This window comes from Pipistrellus kuhlii, unplaced genomic scaffold, assembly GCF_014108245.1.
Source record: "Pipistrellus kuhlii isolate mPipKuh1 unplaced genomic scaffold, mPipKuh1.p scaffold_m20_p_23, whole genome shotgun sequence".
In the NCBI taxonomy this organism is placed as follows: Eukaryota; Metazoa; Chordata; class Mammalia; order Chiroptera; family Vespertilionidae; genus Pipistrellus; species Pipistrellus kuhlii.
This window is the reverse complement of record NW_023425522.1, coordinates 1,719,755-1,740,557: the sequence shown is the minus strand read 5'-3', so window position 1 is coordinate 1,740,557 and position 20,803 is coordinate 1,719,755. Positions and strand designations below refer to the sequence as shown.

The 20,803-nt window shown below is 63.5% G+C and overlaps 1 protein-coding gene across 3 annotated transcripts in view; it reads right to left on the bottom strand.

The window, feature by feature from the left end:
* Positions 1-1,620: 1,620 nt before the first annotated feature.
* The window catches only part of SLC47A1 (solute carrier family 47 member 1), a 40,912-nt gene continuing 21,729 nt past the window's right edge, over positions 1,621-20,803 (bottom strand). The window contains exons 3-16 of one of the 3 annotated variants that reach the window (XM_045586504.1): positions 20,376-20,524; positions 18,948-18,990; positions 18,482-18,526; positions 17,201-17,298; positions 16,847-16,944; positions 16,637-16,750; positions 15,915-15,982; positions 11,769-11,877; positions 11,593-11,668; positions 8,441-8,510; positions 7,165-7,297; positions 5,501-5,595; positions 4,378-4,432; positions 1,622-2,399 (exon numbers count right to left, since the gene is read on the bottom strand). In XM_045586504.1, coding sequence (XP_045442460.1) covers positions 2,185-2,399; positions 4,378-4,432; positions 5,501-5,595; positions 7,165-7,297; positions 8,441-8,510; positions 11,593-11,668; positions 11,769-11,877; positions 15,915-15,982; positions 16,637-16,750; positions 16,847-16,944; positions 17,201-17,298; positions 18,482-18,526; positions 18,948-18,990; positions 20,376-20,524 — 1,368 coding nt within the window. In that variant the 3' untranslated portion in view covers positions 1,622-2,184. Of the gene's footprint in view, positions 2,400-4,377; positions 4,433-5,500; positions 5,596-7,164; positions 7,298-8,440; positions 8,511-11,592; positions 11,669-11,768; positions 11,878-15,914; positions 15,983-16,636; positions 16,751-16,846; positions 16,945-17,200; positions 17,299-18,481; positions 18,527-18,947; positions 18,991-20,375; positions 20,525-20,803 lie in introns of all 3 variants that reach the window. The other 2 variants (XM_045586503.1, XM_036452482.2) reach the window with 2 other exon arrangements.

Sequence of the window (20,803 nt, the reverse complement as noted above, 5' to 3'; positions counted from 1 at the left end):
GGAGCCGTGGGCCGCGATGCACCCAGAGCTCTTTGGTTTACTCCACAAGAGGGAAAAGTGAAGTGCCCTCCCTCCCCCTGCACTTTCCCTCACTGCTACCCACTCCTCGCAGCAGCTGCCCCGGGAAGCAGGGCCTGGCCCCCGGGAAGCGGATCCTGGGCCCCAGGAAGCGGAGCCTGGCCCCCGGTAAGCGGGGCCTGGCCCCCGGTAAGTAGAGCTTGCCCCGGGTAAGCAGAGCCTGGGCCCCAGTAAACAGGGCCTGGCCCCCGGTAAGCAGAGCCTGGCCCCGGTAGGCGGGGCCTGACCCCCGGTAGGCGGAGCCTGGCCCCGGTAGGCGGGGCCTGGCCCCTGGTAAGCGGAGCCTGGGCCCCGGGAAGCGGAGCCTGGCCCCCGGGAAGCGGAGCCTGGGCCCCGGGAAGCGGAGCCTGGGCCCCGGGAAGCGGAGCCTGGCCCCCGGTAAGCAGGGCCTGGCCCCCGGGAAGCGGAGCCTGGGCCCCAGGTAAGCGGAGCCTGGGCCCCAGGTAAGCGGAGCCTGGCCCCCGGTAGGCGGAGCCTGGCCCCCGGTAGGCGGGGCCTGGCCCCCGGTAGGCGGGGCCTGGCCCCCGGTAGGCGGGGCCTGGCCCCCCGGTAAGCAGGGCCTGGCCCCCGGTAGGCGGGGCCTGGCCCCCGGTAAGCGGAGCCTGGCCCCCGGTAAGCAGGGCCTGGCCCCCGGTAAGCGGAGCCTGGCCCCCGGTAAGCAGGGCCTGGCCCCCGGTAAGTGTCCGAGTTGCCAGTGCAGCTCAGTAAGTGGTTCCAGACCTGAAGCTGCGGTAATAGCACCCTCGTCAACCTCCAACCCTGTAAAGCAGTGATTTTTCATCCCTTTGTATCTCGTGGCACATAATTACGATGATTCTGCAGCACACACAAAATATATATTTTGCAGATCTGACTAAGTAAAAAAGTACCATTGTGGCTCATTCACACGGCGGGACTGCTGTCATCATTGTCACCTGGCACTCTAAGGTAGGGGTGTCGAACTCAATCAGAGAAGGGGCCAAAATCTAAAATCCAGCCTAAATCGCGGGCCGAATGGTTTACTGAACGGTCATAAACTGTCATTGTGATGGAAACGCAGCGGAGTGCAGTGATGACAGCAAGGTGCGGGCCACATTGCAAGGCCTGGCGGGACGGATTTGGCCCGCGGGCCTTGTGTTTGACACGTGCTCTAAGGGAAGAGGTTCGCGCCCCTCGCTAGCCAGGCCTGCGTGTCTCACACTTCCTTCGGCAGCTGGCTGAACATCACATGACACAATTCGCATTCTGGGGCTTTCCCGTGCTGTCAGCCCGAATAAAAACATAAACATTTAAACCCACAGACACAGCAGCCATGACGGCATCCAGCTCGACTTCCCCGCGGCCCCCATGGTGATGCCCGTGAGAGCGCCCCCTGGGCCAGGCCAGCACTGCGGAGGGAGGAGGGGGAGGAGCCCTCAGAGCAGCTCCCGCCAGGTCTCAGAACCTCACCCAAAGGGAGAAAACAGGTGGCACCTCCTGATCGCAGGGAGACAGGGTGCCGCCCGCTGCCTGGGGGTCACCCCAACTTTATCATCCCGGCCGTCAAATGTGGAAAGGCCACTTCCTCCGGCTCTCCCAGCCCTGGCTCTCCGGGCGCCCACCACTAGAATCCCCAAGTGCTGGCTCCAGCGGCCTCAGCTCAGCCTCCCCGCCTCGCCGGAGGCCTACTCCGCCTTCGGAATAACCGTCTCCTCTTTTCATTCTCAAGCGCCTCCAAGGCCTCAGGCCCGAGATCAGACCCAAACGAACATTAACAGGATCGTTCCCACTGAGTAACACCTCACACACAAGGACAGACACATGGGACATCTTTTCAACAATTCAGACAGCACCCCTTCCGCACTCCGCACAGGGGTTTGTGCCATGGAAGCGGGGAGAGAAGAGCGAAGAGCGAAGCCGCAGCAGTGCAGTCAGCACGTGGTCGTGGCCGAGGCCGTGGGTGCACTGGCCTCCGGCGTGTTTCCCAGACGCTGCTGTCGCCTCGGCTCATTTCTTCCTTAGAAAATATTTACATCTGGTCCCAGTTCTGAGAGCCAGGGCCCGGCTGGCTGGCCTTACCTGCAGACAATTCCCGCCTGGGCCTGGAATGGCTGAGCTCAGTCTTGCTGGCCTCCCCTGCGCCCTGAGTCAGACGCACACCCACACCAGGGCGCCCGCCAGCAGCACGGCCAGCAGCCCCAGCAGCAGGAGCCCCCGCCGCAGCACCAGCTGCCGCCCGCTCAGCCCCGGCCGGGTCCGAGGGGCCCCGGGGCCCGCCTCCTGGTGCAGCTGCTGGTCCCACTGGGCTTCGTCCTTCTTCTCAGCATCTCCCGTCCCCGTCTCTCCGCGGCTCCCAGGGCCCCCTGCAGGGAAGGGACCGGTTAGCAGCGTGGATGGAATGTTCCATCAGCATGGAGGCGATAGGACAGGCGTGAGCACTGGGTGTTACCAGCGGAGAAAGGTGATTCTGGAAGCAGTGGCTCCACAGAGAAATAAAATCCTTCTCAGAGGCCTCTCCGCAGCCCACCGCACACCCTGGCCGGACAGGACGGCTGCTGCCTCGGGGCCAGGAGCCCTGCCCATCCACCACCCTGAGGCAGGTGGCGGCTCTCGAAGGTAAAATTCGGAGACTTTTCAAGGGGCCACGCCTGTGTGATGGTTTCAGGAGGAGGAGGCGGCCAGCGCAGAGGAAACCTAGGCAGTAACTCAGGGCCGTTCACGTCAGGGAGTGGGAGGGGACTCCACCCCGAGGCGCCTGGGTTTAATCGTGTGACCCTCGACAGGGAGAGTGAGAGCCACTTCTGAGAGCTCCCCCGAGGAAACCGAGGCAGGCGACGCAATGGGAGGAGAAGACTGTCAGTGAGCAGGCACGGCGAGGGACGCCACATGTCCACAGGGGTCGGAGAGAAAATAGCTGCAGGCAGAACAGTACCATCTTGCTCTTCCAAAGTGCTTTGCGAGAGGCCTGCACGTGCGTGAGTCACTGCTCTCACACAGCACTGAGGTACAGCTGCTGTTCCTGCTTTTCCCACCAGGGGGTGTGGGGGGTGGGGGAGGAGTTGGCAGAAGGCGTGGGCCAGCCCTTCCCTGAAGACAAGCCCAGAGCTGGCGAAGCAAGCGGACCACCTGCAGGCCGGAGCACAGCAGCGATGGACAGGCAGTGACCTGTGCAAGGCCTGGGCGGCGGGGCCAGGCGAGGGAGCCTCTGGCCGAGAGTCTCGCCTGGAGGAGCAGATGGAGAGCCCAGCCCGCCCCAGGCCAGCCCTCTGCACCGCGGGCGGGAGCTCTGAAGGGCGCACTGAGCATGAGCACAGACTGGAAGAAAGTCCGCCCTTACCCAGCGCCGCCTCTGGGTGGCCAGGGCCGGGCCTGGGTTGGGGTGGGGTGGAGGGGGCCAGAACTTCCATTTCTGCCCCTGCCCTGGACGGCTAGTAAGCCAGTATTAGAAGCAAAGGAGAGCCGAAACCAGTTTGGCTCAGTGGACAGAGCGTCGGCCTGCGGACTGAAAGATGCCGGGTTCAGTTCCGGGCAAGGGCATGTACCTTGGTTGCAGGCAAATCCCCATTAGGGGGTGTGCAGGAGGCAGCTGATTGATGTCTCTAGCTATCTATCCCTCTCCCTTCCTCTCTGTGAAAAATCAATTTATTTATATATATATATATATATATATATATATATATATATATATATATATATATATATTTATTAAGAACCCTCTCTGGAGATAGATAACATCATCTGGGGCCTCAGACACTTGGACAAACACTTCAGATGCGAAAAGCTGGAAGACAATCAGTGATGACGAGGCATCAGGGATGAGACGGGCAGAAACACAGGCTCGACTACTGATGTGACTGAGCCAGCCGAGAGCTCAAAGGGCTTCTGTTCTAAGGATCGAAGGACTCAGTGCCTCCGGAACCGGGAGCCCAGGGAGGGACTGCGCTGACAGAGGAAACGATAGTCACCTGCATGATGTTTACCAGAAGCAACATTCAAGTCAATAATCCGCTTAAGGCTCACCCATGTGCCTGGAGACCAGGAAAACCCACGGAAACAAACACACGATGCCCGTTCCCAGGCGGGCCAGGGCATGGTCTGCGCACTGGAGAGCCCTCGGGAGGCCTGCAGGAGTGCCACCAACTGGCCCGGGGGCCACCTGCGGATTGGATTGCCCGCAGCAGCAGGCTAGTGTCCGGAGGGAGAGCAAATGGAGCTCAATCCTTGACCCCAAATCGGGTGTCTCTTGCCTAACTGAATGGAAGCTCACAGCAGCCCGTGGGTGGCGCTGTGGCGCAGAGGCCGGGCCTCCGGGAGGCTGTTCCGGGCGGAGGGCAGGCGTACCTGGGAGAAGCAGGTCCTGGGCCGCCGGCAGTCTCATGTTGGCGTGGACCTGAGCCTGCAAACAAGCACAGCATGAACCCCCTGCTCTCCGGGCCCAGGAAGAGCCAGCCACTTCCTTCCATTCCCGGTAACACCGAGCTTCTCTGGCTCACAGTGTGGCTCATCTTCCATGACGGAGGGGGTCAGGGAGCCGGAAGGCTGGCCGAAAAGCACGAGATGAGGGGAAGACGGGGTCCGAGGTCATGTAGAGTTAACCCCTCGTTCCCTGTATCTCACTCATCTTCCACCAACTTCCCAAGCCGCACACTGGCCCTGGGAAGATGGGGGGAAGATGCACACAGGAGTCTTAACGGGACATGTGGGATCAGAAAAGCAGGGTCAGGATACGTGTGACGGCACACCACCTCCCCAGTTCCAAATGTCATCCTGAAACTGGCTTTCCAGGCAAAAGGAAAGAAGCCCAGCATGGGTTCCCCTATTTTTCCATTCCATGAACAAAGGGGAATGAGTAAAGCAAGAGTCATCTGGCCCTTCAGGTCTGAATTAGATGCAGTTAATTAACAAGAGTGAATGAGAGCGAGAGGAAAGGGGGGAGCAGGGAGAGGAGAGAGAAAAGGGGGGACAGGGAAGAAGGGAGGGAGAGAGGGGAGCAGGGAGGGGGCTGAGGAGCAGGGGTGGGGTGAGGGGAGCAGGGGAGCAGGGAGCGGGAGCAGGGAGCAGGGAGGAGGTGGGGGAGCAGGGAGGAGGTGGGGGAGCAGGGAGGGGGCGCGGGGAGCAGGGAGGAGGTGGGGGAGCAGGGAGGGGGCGCGGGGAGCAGGGGTGGGGTGTGGGGAGCAGGGGAGCAGGGAGCGGGAGCAGGGAGCAGGGAGGAGGTGGGGGAGCAGGGAGGGGGCGCGGGGAGCAGGGAGGAGGTGGGGGAGCAGGGAGGAGGCGCGGGGAGCAGGGAGGGGGTGGGGGAGCAGGGGAGCAGGGAGCGGGAGCAGGGAGCAGGGAGGAGGTGGGGGAGCAGGGAGGGGGTGTGGGGAGCAGGGAGGGGTGGGGGAGCAGGGGTGGGGTGTGGGGAGCAGGGGAGCAGGGAGCAGGGAGGAGGTGGGGGAGCAGGGAGGGGGTGCAAGAGCATTACCTGGCGACAGGCTTTCCCCCAGTTGAGCCTTGAGATGAAGCCCAGGAAGCAGGCGGCCTGGCAGACGGTGCAGAGGATGATGCCCGCCCACAGACCTGGGGAGCGGGCACCGGAGTTAACTGGGAGAAACCAGCACCTGCGGAGCGTGTTCTCGTGTCTCCGGCTCAGCATCTGCTTTCACGGAGAGACTGAGCCAGAGCCTCTCTCCTTCGGTTTCCAGAAGGTTCCAGGAGGCCCGGGGCTCCCTGGGATACTTCCTGGAGTTTTGGGTCTCAGAACAAATGTTCCAAATCATATCAGAAAAGTGACAGTTACAAGGAAAGGGAATTTCCTGGACAAACAACACCCTGTCTCTAACAGCACTGCCGGATGACGGGGCCCCCTTTTACTGGAAAAAGGAACTGGCGCTTTAACTAAGCAGCCGCCACAGTCCACAGCGGCCTAACGTGCAGCCGCTCTCTCTCCCCCGGGCGCTCCCTCTGACCCTCACTCACTCTCTCTCTCCCCCTGGGTGCTCCCTCTGACCCTCACTCGCTCTCTCTCTCCCCCTGGTGCTCCCTCTCACCCTCACTCGCTCTCTCTCTCCCCCTGGGCGCTCCCTCTGACCCTCACTCGCTCTCTCCCCCTGGGTGCTCTCTCTGACCCTCACTCGCTCTCTCTCTCCCCCTGGGTGCTCTCTCTGACCCTCACTCGCTCTCTCTCTCCCCCTGGTGCTCCCTCTGACCCTCACTCGCTCTCTCTCTCCCCCTGGTGCTCCCTCTGACCCTCACTCACTCAGGCGCTGAATCGCAGCCCTGGGGCAGGGCCTCTGAGTGAGGATGGAGGATGGGAAAAGCCTGTAGATCCCCAAGTGTCATCCCTGCTCCACCCCATAACCCGCACAGAGCTAGGGGAGACCCTAGGGATGAAGGTTTTTGGTCAACAGTGAACCAATGACATCAGAAACTCGAAAAAACAGCAGAGGTCAAACCACATGAGAAAACAGAACTTTGGCGCCAGCCTAAAGCAGCCGGTCTTAAACCAACCCGTGTCCGCAATAACACCCAGGAGCCGCTGCTCTGCCCAGGCCCGTGCGAGGCCGCATGGCTATTGCTAGGGACAGTCTCGGAAGCAAAATAATAACTTCTGTCCAATTGATGCAAATGACCAGGATTTGACCAATAACTGGCAGCTTCCCTGAATCCTGTCCCTACTTCCTACCTAGGACCAGCCAGAGAAAACCGGGCATGCACCCTGACGGAGTGCAGACGCCCCGCTTCCAGTGGGAGGCTCCAGCGTCCAGGCCAGCAGCCTCCGCCGGGCACAGCGGGCCTTCGCTCCGTCCCCGCAGCGCCCTCCCCGCCGCGCCGCCCGCCGGTGAGTCTGCCACACGGGGCAGCGGCTGGCTGTGCAGAGCGCGCTCTGAAGGAGCAGCCTCTGCGTGTCCATCTGGTTGGTCTCTGGCTGTTTTGAATCCGGATAAAGGAAGGTGGCCAGGCTGGGCTCATGGATACGGGGAGGTGCCAGATTCAGGCAAAGTGCCGTCATTCTGGTATTTTGAATAAAGCGGTGACTGTCACTCCCACAATGGACTCATGGAAGCACACATACTCCGCCCCCCCACCCCCAGCGTCTCCCCCCCTCCCCCGCATCCCGCCCCCGCGCCTCCCCGCCCCGGAGCTCACCGACCACGCCCAGGCTGGTGGCGAACATCAGGGAGATGCCCACGGGGAGGCCGATCACGTAGTAGCCCACGGCGTTGAGGATGGCGCCCACCTTCTGGTTCCCGCTGCCGCGCAGGATGCCGCCGCCCGTGCACTGCGGGGGACACCGGTATGAGCCCCCCCCCTGCACTGCGGGGGACACCGGTATGAGCCCCCCCCCCCTGCACTGCGGGGGACACCGGTATGAGCCCCCCCCTGCACTGCGGGGGACACCGGTATGAGCCCCCCCTGCACTGCGGGAGACACCGGTATGAGCCCCCCCCTGCACTGCGGGGGACACCGGTATGAGCCCCCCCTCCACTGCGGGGGACACCGGTATGAGCCCCCCCCCCCTGCACTGCGGGGGACACCGGTATGAGCCCCCCCCCTGCACTGCGGGGGACACCGGTATGAGCCCCCCCTGCACTGCGGGAGACACCGGTATGAGCCCCCCCTGCACTGCGGGGGACACCGGTATGAGCCCCCCCTGCACTGCGGGGGACACCGGTATGAGCCCCCCCCCCCTGCACTGCGGGGGACACCGGTATGAGCCCCCCCTGCACTGCGGGGGACACCGGTATGAGCCCCCCCCCTGCACTGCGGGGGACACCGGTATGAGCCCCCCCTGCACTGCGGAGACACCGTTAGAGCACCCCCCTGCACTGCGGGAGACAACCGGTATGAGCCCCCCCCTGCACTGCGGGGGACACCGGTATGAGCCCCCCCCTGCACTGCGGGGGACACCGTATGAGCCCCCCCCTGCACTGCGGGGGACACCGGTATGAGCCCCCCCCTGCACTGCGGGGGACACCGGTATGAGCCCCCCCCCTGCACTGCGGGAGACACCGGTATGAGCCCCCCCTGCACTGCGGGAGGACACCGGTATGAGCCCCCCCCCTGCACTGCGGGGGACCACCGGTATGAGCCCCCCCTGCACTGCGGGGGGACACCGGTATGAGCCCCCCCTGCACTGCGGGGGACACCGGTATGAGCCCCCCCCTGCACTGCGGGGACACCGTATGAGCCCCCCCCCCTCACATGCGGGGGACACCGGTATGAGCCCCCCCTGCACTGCGGGGGACACCGGTATGAGCCCCCCCTACGCACTGCGGGGGACACCGGTATGAGCCCCCCCTGCACTGCGGGGGACACCGGTATGAGCCCCCCCTGCACTGCGGGGGACACCGGTATGAGCCCCCCCTGCACTGCGGGGGACACCGGTATGAGCCCCCCCCCACCCCCGGAGGTGCGTACTCACCGCGAGGCCCTCAAAGAGGTGGGACACGGCGTACAGCGGCACCACACGCGCCACCAGAGCCAGGATCTCCCTGGGGAAGGAGGGGGTCAGGGCCGGGATCTCCAGGGGAAGGAGGGGGTCAGGGCCGGGATCTCCTGGGGAAGGAGGGGGTCAGGGCCGGGATCTCACTGGGGAAGGAAGGGGTCAGGGCCGGGATCTCCCTGGGAAGGAGGGGGTCAGGGCCGGGATCTCACTGGGGAAGGAGGGGGTCAGGGCTGGGATCTCCTGGGGAAGGAGGGGGTCAGGGCCGGGATCTCTGGGGAAGGAGGGGGTCAGGGCCGGGATCTCCTAGAGGAAGGAGGGGGTCAGGGCCGGGATCTCCTGGGGAAGGAGGGGGTCAGGGCCGGGATCTCCCTGGGAAGGAGGGGGTCAGGGCCGGGATCTCCTGGGGAGGGAGGGGGTCAGGGTCGGGATCTCCTGGGGAAGGAGGGGGTCAGGGCCGGGATCTCCCTGGGAAGGAGGGGGTCAGGGCCGGGATCTCCTGGGGAAGGAGGGGGTCAGGGCCGGGATCTCCTGGGGAAGGAGGGGGTCAGGGCCGGGATCTCCTGGGGAAGGAGGGGGTCAGAGCCGGGATCTCCTGGGGAAGGAGGGGGTCAGGGCCGGGATCTCCTGGGGAAGGAGGGGGTCAGAGCCGCGGGCAGCTCGCCCTGCGCGGGCCCCGGGCTTCTGGGCCCGGAGTGCCGGCTCGATGCGTCTGGCGCTTTAGGAGAAACCGGAGTCCCTGGGTCAGGACACAGCGATCCGGCACGGCTCCGTCTGCCCCGGGGAAGCGCACTGAGAGCCAGGTTCTCTCCGACCCGGCCCGGCTGGACAGTGGCAAACAGACCGTCCACGGGGCTGCCCGTGACCCCGCGGGCCCAGCCCACAGCCGAGAGCGGGGAGACCGGCCGGAGCGCCCGCCCGCCTCTCAGCAGCTCACAGGAATCAGGACCCTGGCTGGCGGGGAGCAGCTGTTAGAGAATCAATAAGAAACCCAGCTTTGAACCAGAGGATACCTCCCCAATAAAGGAGAAAAATAGTTATTTTATTCAAAGTTGATTGTATCTTTTGAGTTGGTAATGTGCTCAAATGGCTGAGAGAAATCAACAACATGAAAAGGAAACAGAAGTCTCCCTTCCACTCCTGTCCCCGTCCTAACCCCCTCCTGTTCTCACCCCCCACCCCCAGCCTGACCCCCCTCCCCCGCCCTGACCCTGTCCTGACCCCTACCCCCGCCCTGACCCTCCACCCCCAGCCTGACCCCCCTCCCCTGCCCTGACCCCTGTCCTGACCCCCACCCCCCGCCCTGACCCTCCACCCCCAGCTTGACCCCCTCCCCGGCCCTGAGCCCCCACCCTCACCCTGACCCCCCTCCCCCAGTCTGACCCCCCTCCCCCTCCCTGACCTCCCACCCCTGTCCTGACCCCGACCCTTGTCTTGACCCCCACCCTTGTCCTGACCTCCACCCTCATCCTGACCCCACCGCCCCGCAACCGATAACAGTTCCAGCATTGTCTGTATTGGTTCAGTGTTTATGAAAAATAGGAAATACAAATATCTATTCTTATTTTCCCCTTCTAGACTCTACTACTCCATATTGTAGCATTCGCTACAGATGCTCTGCACTTTTATTTTCCACCTAACACATCCCATGCCATTTTATATTCCATCAAAACACATTGTCTGTAAGGCGCTGTGAATTTTACCCGAAATGTGTCCTGGGCTTGAAGCCCGTGCTAATCAGGGGCCGTGCGGGGCCTTGTGCTCCGCGCTGCCCGCTCAGGGCTCGGTGCCAGCTGCCAGGCGCTCGGGAGCAGGAGGTGGGCTTTCGCTGGGTCTGCCTCCCAGAACGCCCAGACAGCGTTGCCTTATCTAAGCTTTAAGGTTACAAAACCCTCCTCTGGCACCCTCTAGGGTTGGTGATTTTGAGATTTAAAACAATTTTTTCCTATTTCTTCTAAAGAAAGCCATCTTTTTAGACCTTCTATATTGTCTAGGGCAAGTTCTGGTAAATTATTTTCCAGGAAAATTATCTTTTCCTTCCAGATTTTTAAATTTACGCGCACACGTTATGCACACTAGTGGCCTGTGCTTTGAACATGACTGCGGTGTTCCCTGACTTTGGGCGGGGGTCGCACTCCCTCTCCGATCAGGTCCGGTGTGTCACTGCCGGGACCTCTGTGAGTGCCTCCGCCAGGCTCAGCGACCGGTCATCCTGCAGGCTGTCTGCACGTTTCCAAATGGCGTCTTCTCTTCTCATCCAACACATCATCTGGGAGCCTTTTGCTTACTCTGTCTCCTGCTCTGTTTGGTTTCCGGGAGGGGACGGACCCCGAACCAAAGGCCCGCTTTCCCACTGAAGCCACAGCACAGCGAGCACATCTGACAAAGGGCTTCTGGTCCCTCTGGAGGGAACGAAGGTGCTGTGGCTGCTTCCCGCTCCTGCTGACGGGGCGACAGCCAACAGCCTCGCCTCCCACCGCGGAGTGGCTGAGACCAAGCTGACAGCCTCAGGCTGGAGAACAGCGCGAAGCTTGGTCCTGCCCTCCCCCTGCTTTTTGCCTCCTGATGGGAGTGGGTTTGCATGTTGTAATTGCTGATAAAAAGTCCCAGGTAAGAGGTGGCCCCACGTCTATCCACAGAGAACTGCCTGGCTGGCTCCCTGCTGAAGGCAGCAGCCGGCACACAGCTGCGGCCACGGGGGCACTCATCGGGGTTAGGCTTCTGCCTCAGCAATCAGTCAGACGATGAACTTGGACAGGCAGCCCACAGGGGCGACTTTACCTTCCATCCCGTGTGGCAGGCGGGTTATGTAAATACTGCAAACCAGGAGCAAATTCTGAGATGTCGCTATGATTTTGTCATTGGAACAAAATACTTAACTGAAAAGGTCACCCAGGGGACCCAAAAGGAGTTTCCTCCTTTAAAACGCACGTGTATCCTGAGCACCAGAGCAATGCCACCACCGATGCCAGGAACCGGGTTCCTCGCCCGCCCGCCCGCCTGCCCACCCGCCCGCCCACAGTCTCCCGGGAGCATCTGAGCTGCTGATGCTGCAAACGGGACCCTCAGGAGGCCCCACGGGAACCCTCTGCCAGCGCGTCCCTACCGCAGGTTTCTCATCTGGCACTCACCGGTCGGTAGTGAAAATGTACCCCACCAGGTCCTTACAGCTCAGCAGCAGGACGCAGAAGGCTACCGCAAAGAGCTCTGGAGGCGAAGGAGAGAAAGCTGGTGAGACAGGAGGCCGCCGGCCGGGCGCCTGCGGCCCGGCAGACGCTCAGGGGCATCCGGGCGGGGAAGCGAGCACCTGTGACCAGCACGGAGACCAGGGAGCACCGCCTGGCCTGCTCGATGTCTCCCGCGCCCAGCGCATTCCCAATGCGGACGCTGGCAGCCACGCTGAAGCCCGTGGGTATCTACGAGGAGAAGGGAACCGTGAGAGCGGGAACCAGCCATGCCTCCAGCTCCGGGGCCTCGCTCTGCACCTTCCCATCACCTTGTGGGTAGAACTTGGGCTGTTCTACTTGGGTAGTTGGCAGCATCCTTGTGTCTAACAAGGGGCCTGGAGCCCTGGGCTGTGGTCCTTGCCATAAGCCTGGCTTTTGACAGAGCTTCCAGCCTGAGCACCCGGAGGGCTGCACCGTCACTTCCGCCATTGGGGGTGGAGGGATGGATTCCGAGAGCCCAGACAGGTCTGTTCTGAAAGACCCTCAAGGGTTCAGAAAACAGAATCCTAAAATGGTGACCCCTCCCCTGCAAATGCTGGATAAAAAGAGCATAGGAAAGCAGAGACCCAGACCAAGCCCAGAGCAGTGCCGCCTCTGTGTGGGCAGAGTGGTGCCAGCGAGACAGAGGACAGCGGCGTGGCCTGTGCTTAGGAACAGGGACTCTGAAGCCAGACGGCCCGGGTTCAGGTCCCCGTCCAGGCACCTGCCCCACTAGACCTCAGTTCTCTGTGATAGAGACCTCAGAAGAGGACATGCAGGTTAGGGTTATGTTGGGATTAAATGAGTCCATCATGCTAACTACTTAGAACAGGGCCTCAAACACAGCAATTATTCAGCAAAAAATAGCCATTGTTACGTACATATTCGAGGCCTGGTGCACAGATTCGTGCACCAGAGGGGTCCCTCGGCGTGGCCTGCGGGGGTCAGGCTGAAACTAGGTCTCTAACATCCCCCAAGGGGTCCCAGATTGCGAGAGGGCACAGTCAGGCCAAGGGACCCCACCAGTGCACCTATTATCTATAAATTTACCACTTGAGAGATTAAGTATTAATTAAGGCAAAATATTTATCACTCATTTAAGCAAGGATTTTGCCTGGAGATCAGGCTATAGAAGCTGACAGAGCAGAGCGTGTAAAAGAGATGGGAGACCAGGCCTGTGAGGGCAGACCCAGGGCCTCCCCACAGCTTCTTTGTCACCACAGCGCGAAGGTGTGGCTTGGTGGTGGAAACCGGCAGGCAGTGCTCTCACCAATAGCCAGTTACCACCACCAATGGGACAGATCTGGTAACGGCTAAGGCCACCAAGTGTTAGACCTTGGTGAAGCACCTCAGTTCTTGAGTCTGGCTGGGAAAGGATTCAGAGCCAAGGAACTCAAATTGTAAGAGAAAGCTTGTTTAGAAAGTCATCAAGGGCGGAGGAGTGAGCAGCTGGGCAGTGTGGGCTCGGGAAACAAGCTGTAGAGGCAAAAGAAGGGCCCTTAGAGCTGAGGAGAAAGAAAGGCAGAGAGAGAGAGAGAGAGAGAGAAAGGAAGAAAGAGGATGGAAGGGAGAGAGGGAGGGAGGGAGCGAGGGAGGGAGGGAGGGAGGGAGGAAGGAAGGAAGGAAGGAAGGAAGGAAGGAAAGAGAGGAAAGAGAAGGGGAACATGGCCTGACCTCAAGGCATTCGTGTTGTGACAACTATTTGGCACGTCTGGCAATCAAATGAGATCTTTCAGACGGGGACTGTGTTGGCGGATGGAAGTCCAGCAGTGGACACATCAGTAAGAGCCTCCCCACACCCCCTGCCAGTGAGCCCACAGGAAGACCCCACCCCCTACCCCCATTAGTGAGCCCACAGGAAGACCCACCCCCACCAGTGAGCCCACAGGAAGACCCACCCCCACCCCCATCAGTGAGCCCACAGGAAGACCCACCCCCACCAGTGAGCCCACAGGAAGCCCCCCCCCCCACCCCCATCAGTGAGCCCACAGGAAGACCCCACCCCCACCCCCACCAGTGAGCCCACAGGAAGACCCACCCCCCACTCCCACCAGTGATCCCACAGGAAGACCCACCCCCACCCCCATCAGTGAGCCCACAGGAAGACCCACCCCCACCAGTGAGCCCACAGGAAGACCCCACCCCCACCCCCATCAGTGAGCCCACAGGAAGACCCGCCCCCACCAGTGAGCCCACAGGAAGACCCACCCCCCACTCCCACCAGTGAGCCCACAGGAAGACCAACCCCCACCAGTGAGCCCACAGGAAAACCCACCCCCTACCCCCACCAGTGAGCCCACAGGAAGACCCACCCCCACCCCCACCAGTGAGCCAACAGGAAGACCCACCCCCACCCCCATCAGTGAGCCCACAGGAAGACCCCACCCCCACCAGTGAGCCCACAGGAAGACCCACCCCCACCCCCACCAGTGAGCCCACAGGAAGACCCCACCCCCACCCCCACCAGTGAGCCCACAGGAAGACCCACCCCCCACCCCCCCACCAGTGAGCCCACAGGAAGACCCACCCCCACCAGTGAGCCCACAGGAAGACCCACCCCCACCCCCACCAGTGAGCCCACAGGAAGACCCACCCCCACCAGTGAGCCCACAGGAAGACCCCACCCCCACCAGTGAGCCCACAGGAAGACCCCACCCCCACCCCCATCAGTGAGCCCACAGGAAGACCCCACCGCCACCCCCATCAGTGATCCCACAGGAAGACCCCACCCCCATCAGTGAGCCCACAGGAAGACCCACCCCCACCAGTGAGCCCACAGGAAGACCCCACCCCCACCCCCATCAGTGAGCCCACAGGAAGACCCCACCCCCACCCCCATCAGTGAGCCCACAGGAAGACCCACCCCCACCCCCACCAGTGAGCCACAGGAAGACCCCACCCCCACCAGTGAGCCACAGGAAGACCCCACCCCCACCAGTGAGACCCACAGGAAGACCCACCCCCACCAGTGAGCCCATAGGAAGACCCCACCCCCACCAGTGAGCCCACAGGAAGACCCACCACCCACCCCCACCAGTTAGCCCACAGGAAGACCCACCCCACCAGTGAGCCCACAGGAAGACCACCCCCAACCCCACCAGTGACCCACAGGAATACCCACCCCACCCCACCAGTGAGCCCACAGGAAGAACCCACCCCCACCCCACCAGTGAGCCCACAGGAAGACCCACCCCCCCCCCCCACCAGTGAGCCCACAGGAAGACCCACCCCCACCCCCAGTGAGCCCACAGGAAGACCACCCCCACCCCCTGCCAGTGAGCCCACAGGAAGACCCACCCCCCACTCCCACCAATGAGCCCACAGGAAGACCCAACACACCCCACCAGTTGAGCCCACAGGAAGACCCGCCCACCCCCTGCCAATGAGCCCACAGGAAGACCCACCCCCACCAGTGAGCCCACAGGAAGACCCCCCCCCCCCCACCAGTGGACCCCACAGGAAGACCCCACCCCCACCAGTGAGCCCACAGGAAGACCCCACCCCCACCAGTGAGCCCACAGGAAGACCCACCCCCACCAGTGAGCCCACAGGAAGACCCCACCCCCACCCCCACCAGTGAGCCCACAGGAAGACCCACCCCCACCCCCACCAGTGAGCCCACAGGAAGACCCACCCACCCCCCCCCACGAAGACCACCCACCCCCCACCAGTGAGCCCACAGGAAGACCACACCCCCACCAGTGAGCCCACAGGAAGACCCACCCCCCCCCCCCCACCAGTGAGCCCACAGGAAGACCCACCCCACCCCCACCAGTGAGCCCACAGGAAGACCCCACCACCCCCCACCAGTGAGCCCACAGGAAGACGCCCACCCCCACCAGTGAGCCCACAGGAAGACTCCACCCCCACCATCAAGTGAGGCCCACAGGAAGAACCCCACCCCCCCACTCCCACCAGCTGAGCCCACAGGAAAACCCAACCCCACAGTGAGCCCACAGGAAGATTCCACCCCCATCAGTGAGCCCACAGGAAGACCCACCCCCACCCCCACCAGTGAGCCCACAGGAAGACCCACCCCCCACCCCCACCAGTGAGCCCACAGGAAGACCCACCCCCCACACCCCACCAGTGAGCCCACAGGAAGACCTGCCCACCCCCTGCCAGTGAGCCCACAGGAAGACCCACCTAACCAAAAGGATCCTCTCAGCTCTGGGATAGGAGTCTGAAGGATTGAATGTTATGAATAGGCACACTTAGCACCTCCGCACAGCAGCTCAGACACTCACCATGAACACTATCGTGGCCAGCTCATACACGATGGACTGGGCCCCCAGCTCCACCATGCCGAGGATCCCTGCGGAGAGAGCCACTGTGCACGCTTCTGGGCAAGCCCCCTCCCCCTCCCGCCCCTCCCCTCCCCCTCCTGTCCCTCCCCTCCCCCAGCCGCCCCCTCCCCTCCCCCAGCCGCCCCCTCCCCTCCCCTCCTGCCTCTCCCCTCCCCCAGCCGCCCCTCCCCTCCCCCCGCCGCCCCCTCCCCTCCCCCTCCTGCCTCTCCCCTCCCCCAGCCGCCCCTCCCCTCCCCCAGCCGCCCCTCCCCTCCCCCTCCTGCCTCTCCCCTCCCCCAGCCGCCCCTCCCCTCCCCCAGCTGCCCCCCTCCCCCTCCCCTCCCCCTCCCGCCCCTCCCCTCCCCCTCCTGCCCCTCCCCTCCCCCAGCCGCCCCTCCCCTCCGCCTCCTGCCCCTCCCCTCCCCCACCCGCCCCTCCCCTCCCCCTCCTGCCCCTCCCCTCCCCCAGCCGCCCCTCCCTCCCCTCCTGCCTCTCCCCTCCCCCTCCCGCCCCTCCCCTCCCCCACCCGCCCTCCCCTCCCCCCGCCGCCCCCTCCCCTCCCCCTCCTGCCCCTCCCCTTCCCCAGCCGCCCCTCCCCTCCCCCTCCTGCCTCTCCCCTCCCCCTGCCGCCCTCCCCTCCCCCAGCTGCCCCCCTCCCCCAGCCACCCCTCCCCCGCACTGACCGCTCAGGAAGCTGCCAATCTCGTAGGCCCACCACTCCATGCACAGCATGAGCATGCTGGGGATGGCCAGGCGGAAGAAGGAGCCCCAGTCCTGCAGGCACTCCAGCGACCAGCCTGAGGGGACACACCATTACCACACAGCGGGCACCGCCCGGAGCTCACCCGAGGCGGAGCCCGTGTCCGAGGTGGAAAACGGAAGACGGCCTTTACCTCCCCAAGTGGCTCGATGCAGTTTCCTCCAGAAGATGTAGAGGAAGAGGAACAGAGCCAGGGAAAACTGGGCCATCAGGTTGGCCAGTGCCGAGCCCCTGGAAGAGCCGTCCGTGAGGGGTGCGCTCTCCGCCCTCCCAGCCTCCCGCAGCGGGAGGTGCCCCCCGCCTGGGGCGGCTGCGGCCGGCCCTGCGGCCATCCTCCCAGAGCACCGCTCTCCTCCGCCCGGCCGGACCGTTTTCAGTGCCCGAGGAGGGACCACGTGGACACGGCCAGGAAGTCTCACTGCCCCCGGCCTTGGAGGAGCCACACGCCGCCATGCCTTCTCCCTGGCCCAAGACTTGGCGAACTCACATCACCCCAAGATGCAGCTCATGGAGAAACAGGTAGTTGACGAGAACGTTGACGAGGTTGGCGGCAACTCCGGTGAGGATCTGGGGCAGGATGATTCCCTAGAGCGAGGAGAGACCGCACCTGCTGGAGGCCCGGACCAGGGGCCGGGCTGCCACAGGGAGGCAGGCCGTCCTGGGGCCCTCCTTGCTGCGCTGGCCTCCGCCCTCCACACACACACCCGTCTCGGAGCCGGAGAGCCCGGGCAGGAGGGGGACGCAGAGAGGAGAGAAGAGACGCTGCAGCAGTGCCAGCACGGCAGGGACTGATCATACACACACGCTGCTTCCCACATGGGCCTGCGGTGAGAGCAGCACTTCCCCAAGCACAAGGGGGTCTGCAAAGGAGTGAGGGATGCGTCCCTCCCATCTGGCTCTGCTCACGAGCACGGAGCAGCAGCTCCATCCAGTCTGGCATCTCAGACCCAAGCCCTGCTGCGGGGGATACGTGGTGCTGGGCTGAGGGAGTGAGCAGCCACTTGCAGGAAACAGGGAACACCATCCCCACCGCGGGGTCACCTCGCCCCTGAGTCCTCTCTCATCTCCGGGAAACCTGTTCTCTGAGCCCCACTCCTGGAAAAACCTCGCTGTCTGAAACCCTGTCAGTGAAGACGGAGCACCCGCTCTGCCTGAGGGCTGAGGTCAGTGTCACCCAAACAGCAGCCTCCATGTCCCACCCAGGGCGACGCCCCACGGGCCCCGCACAGCCATCCACCGGGCCTGAGTGCGGGTTCCACAGAGGGGACACGGGCGGAGCGCAGGCCTGGCCTCGGAGCCTGCCCTCGATTTCTCCGCTCAACCTTCTAGCTCTGACCTCCCGGAGCTGGCTTCCCTGGGATCTCCCTGAGCTCCACCCCCTTTGGTGAGAGCCCACGGCCCCTCCGATCTGTGGAAGCTCCGGCTGACAGACCTGACAGCCGGGCTGTGCGTTTGTCTGGTGGCCTCGGTGGTCTTGGGCTCAGAGGCCGGGACAAAGGCTTGGCCAACCGTTTTCGTGGGCCACGTATTTCCCGGAGACCCTGTTAGGGTAAGCACGGGGGTAGTGGGCCCAGCTGCCTTTTGGGGAGGTGGAAGCAGACAGAGTGAAGTGCAGGACCCGCAAGGGAGAGGCCGCGGCCACTGCAGGAACCCGGAGCGGCCGCTGGGAGAGTAGGCAGTGCTGGCAGGCGGCTCCCGGCCCGGCCCCCCAGCCCTGAAAGCTGTGAATCCTATCAGCCCCACAGAGGAAGAGGAGAGCCGGCATTACCTGGGTGAGCAGATATTTAACTTGTAATGTGTAAAGAAACGTCGCCTACAAGAGAAAGATAGAGACGATGTTCACACTGGCCTGGCCATGCAGAGAGCTGAGAGCCACTGCTCTCCTGCCCTTTGCTCCTCCGGGACCAGCGCTGTCATCAGGGAGGGGGCGGGAGCGGGGGTCCGGAGCCAGGGTTCGGCCCCTCTCCTGTGCGTGCACTCGACCCGCTGGCCCGGGGTGGGGGACAGCTCCCTGGCTGCTTGACCTCAGAGTCCCTCCAGCTCCAGGAGCCAGGACAGTGCCCTGAAGGCACCTGAGCCTGGGCTTCCTTGAGGGACAGAGTTTGTGTCTTTCCTGAGCACAATTAAAACCGCGCTTTCTGTAGGTCATGTGCGGGTGCTACCAGACCCGATTCATTGGGGCGTGGGTGTCTCGGCGAACCCGAGAAGAAACAGCCGAACTCCTGAAAACTTACCGGAAGGGCTGGGATGAAGATCATGACGTAGGTGTGGGTGAGCCTGCACAAGGAACAGAAAGGAAAGCCGTGAGGTCTCCAGCTCAGGGAAAACCCTCTGTCACCAGTCCTGGCTCTTTCTGGATGAATGGACTAAACTGCTGGAGCAGGAGGGCAGTTTACAGCAGAACTGCCATCGCATAACCCTGAGGCCTCTCTGGTCCTTCCCAGCCGCGTCTCTCCAGCTCAGCTCTATGGCTGCTGACTTGTCTGCTGTGGCCGCTTCCCTGTGGTTTGTAGATCTTGGGCTTCTACCAGTCACCATGCCTTCACACCAGTTCCGATAACAGAATGCCTCCCACATTGCCGACTGCCCCGGGCTCAGAGCCGCTGGCCTAAGACAAGGGCTGCCCTGGTGGGTCTCAGGCTCGGCAGCATGTGAGGGTCGTCTAGGTGACCCCTGGGAGACACTGCGCCCCGGCCGCCCCGGCCAATGAGGACAGAGCGGGGGCGGGGGGGTGGTGAGGGAGGGGGTGGGCTCTGAAAGCACTGAGGCGACTCAGCAACCAGGGCCAATGAGCACGAAACCACCACCCAACACCTTCAGCGACCACCCCTCCTGGAGAGGTTGCCAAATCTCACTTCTCCCCAGAGGGTCTGCCTTTGCCGTCCCCAGGTGAGGGGCTCTGCATCACAGGCGCAGGCATGCGGAGCACCAGGCCTGGCAGAATCACCCGAGGGAAGCTCACCACCTCATGTGGGGCCATGCCCTGGCCTTTGGCACTTCCAGAGGCCAGACCTGGAAGGGAGCACCTTTCTGCTGGGATGGCCCCCTGCCCTGTACGGCCGCCTCACCTGGACACAACCAGTCCTACCCGGGGGGCCTCACCTGGACACGGGGGTCCTGCCCAGGGGCTCACCTGGACACGGGGGTCCTGCCCGGAGGGTGGGGTCACCTGAACACGGGGGCCCTGCCTGGGGGCCTCACCTGGACACGGGGCCCTGCTCGAGGGCCTCACCTGGACATGGGGCCCTGCCCGAGGGATCACCTGGACACGGGCCCTGCCCTAGGGACCTACCTGGACACGGGGCCCTGCCCGAGGGACCTACCTGGACACGGGGCCCTGCCCGGGGGCCTCACCTGGACATGGGGCCCTGCCCGGGGGCCTCACCTGGACACGGGGCCCTGCCCGGGGGCTCACCTGGACACGGGGGTCCTGCCCGGGGGCTCACCTGGACACGGGGCCCTGCCCGGGGGCTCACCTGGACACGGGGCCCTGCCCGAGGGACCTACCTGGACACGGGGCCCTGACCGAGGGACCTACCTGGACATAGGGCCCTGCCCGGGGGCCTCACCTGGACACGGGGCCCTGCCCGGGGGCCTCACCTGGACACGGGGCCCTGCCCGGGGGCCTCACCTGGACACGGGGGTCCTACCAGGGGCCTCACCTGGACACGGCGGGGTCCTGCCGGAGCAGCAGCAGGATGTGCTGGGTGTTGAGGAAGAGCGCCCAGCAGGGGAAGCAGCACAGCAGCAGGATGAGCGCGCCCCGCTGCAGGATAACCCCCACGTGCTTCTTGTTGGGGCTGCCATATGTCTGGGGACACACAACCAGAGCAAACCATCAGTGCCCACGCCCCCTAGTCTGGACTTGACCGGTCCAGGGTGAGGCCCAAATGTCATAATTTTAAAAAGCTTTCTGCTCGGCTGGTGTGGCTCAGGGGTTGAGCATCACCCTATGAACCAGGAGGTCATGGTTCGATTCCCTGTCAGGGCACATGCCCAGGGTTTTGAACTCGATTCCCAGTGTGAGACATGCAGGAGGCAGCTGATTCACAATTCTCTCTCAACATTGATGTGTCCATCTCCTCCCTCC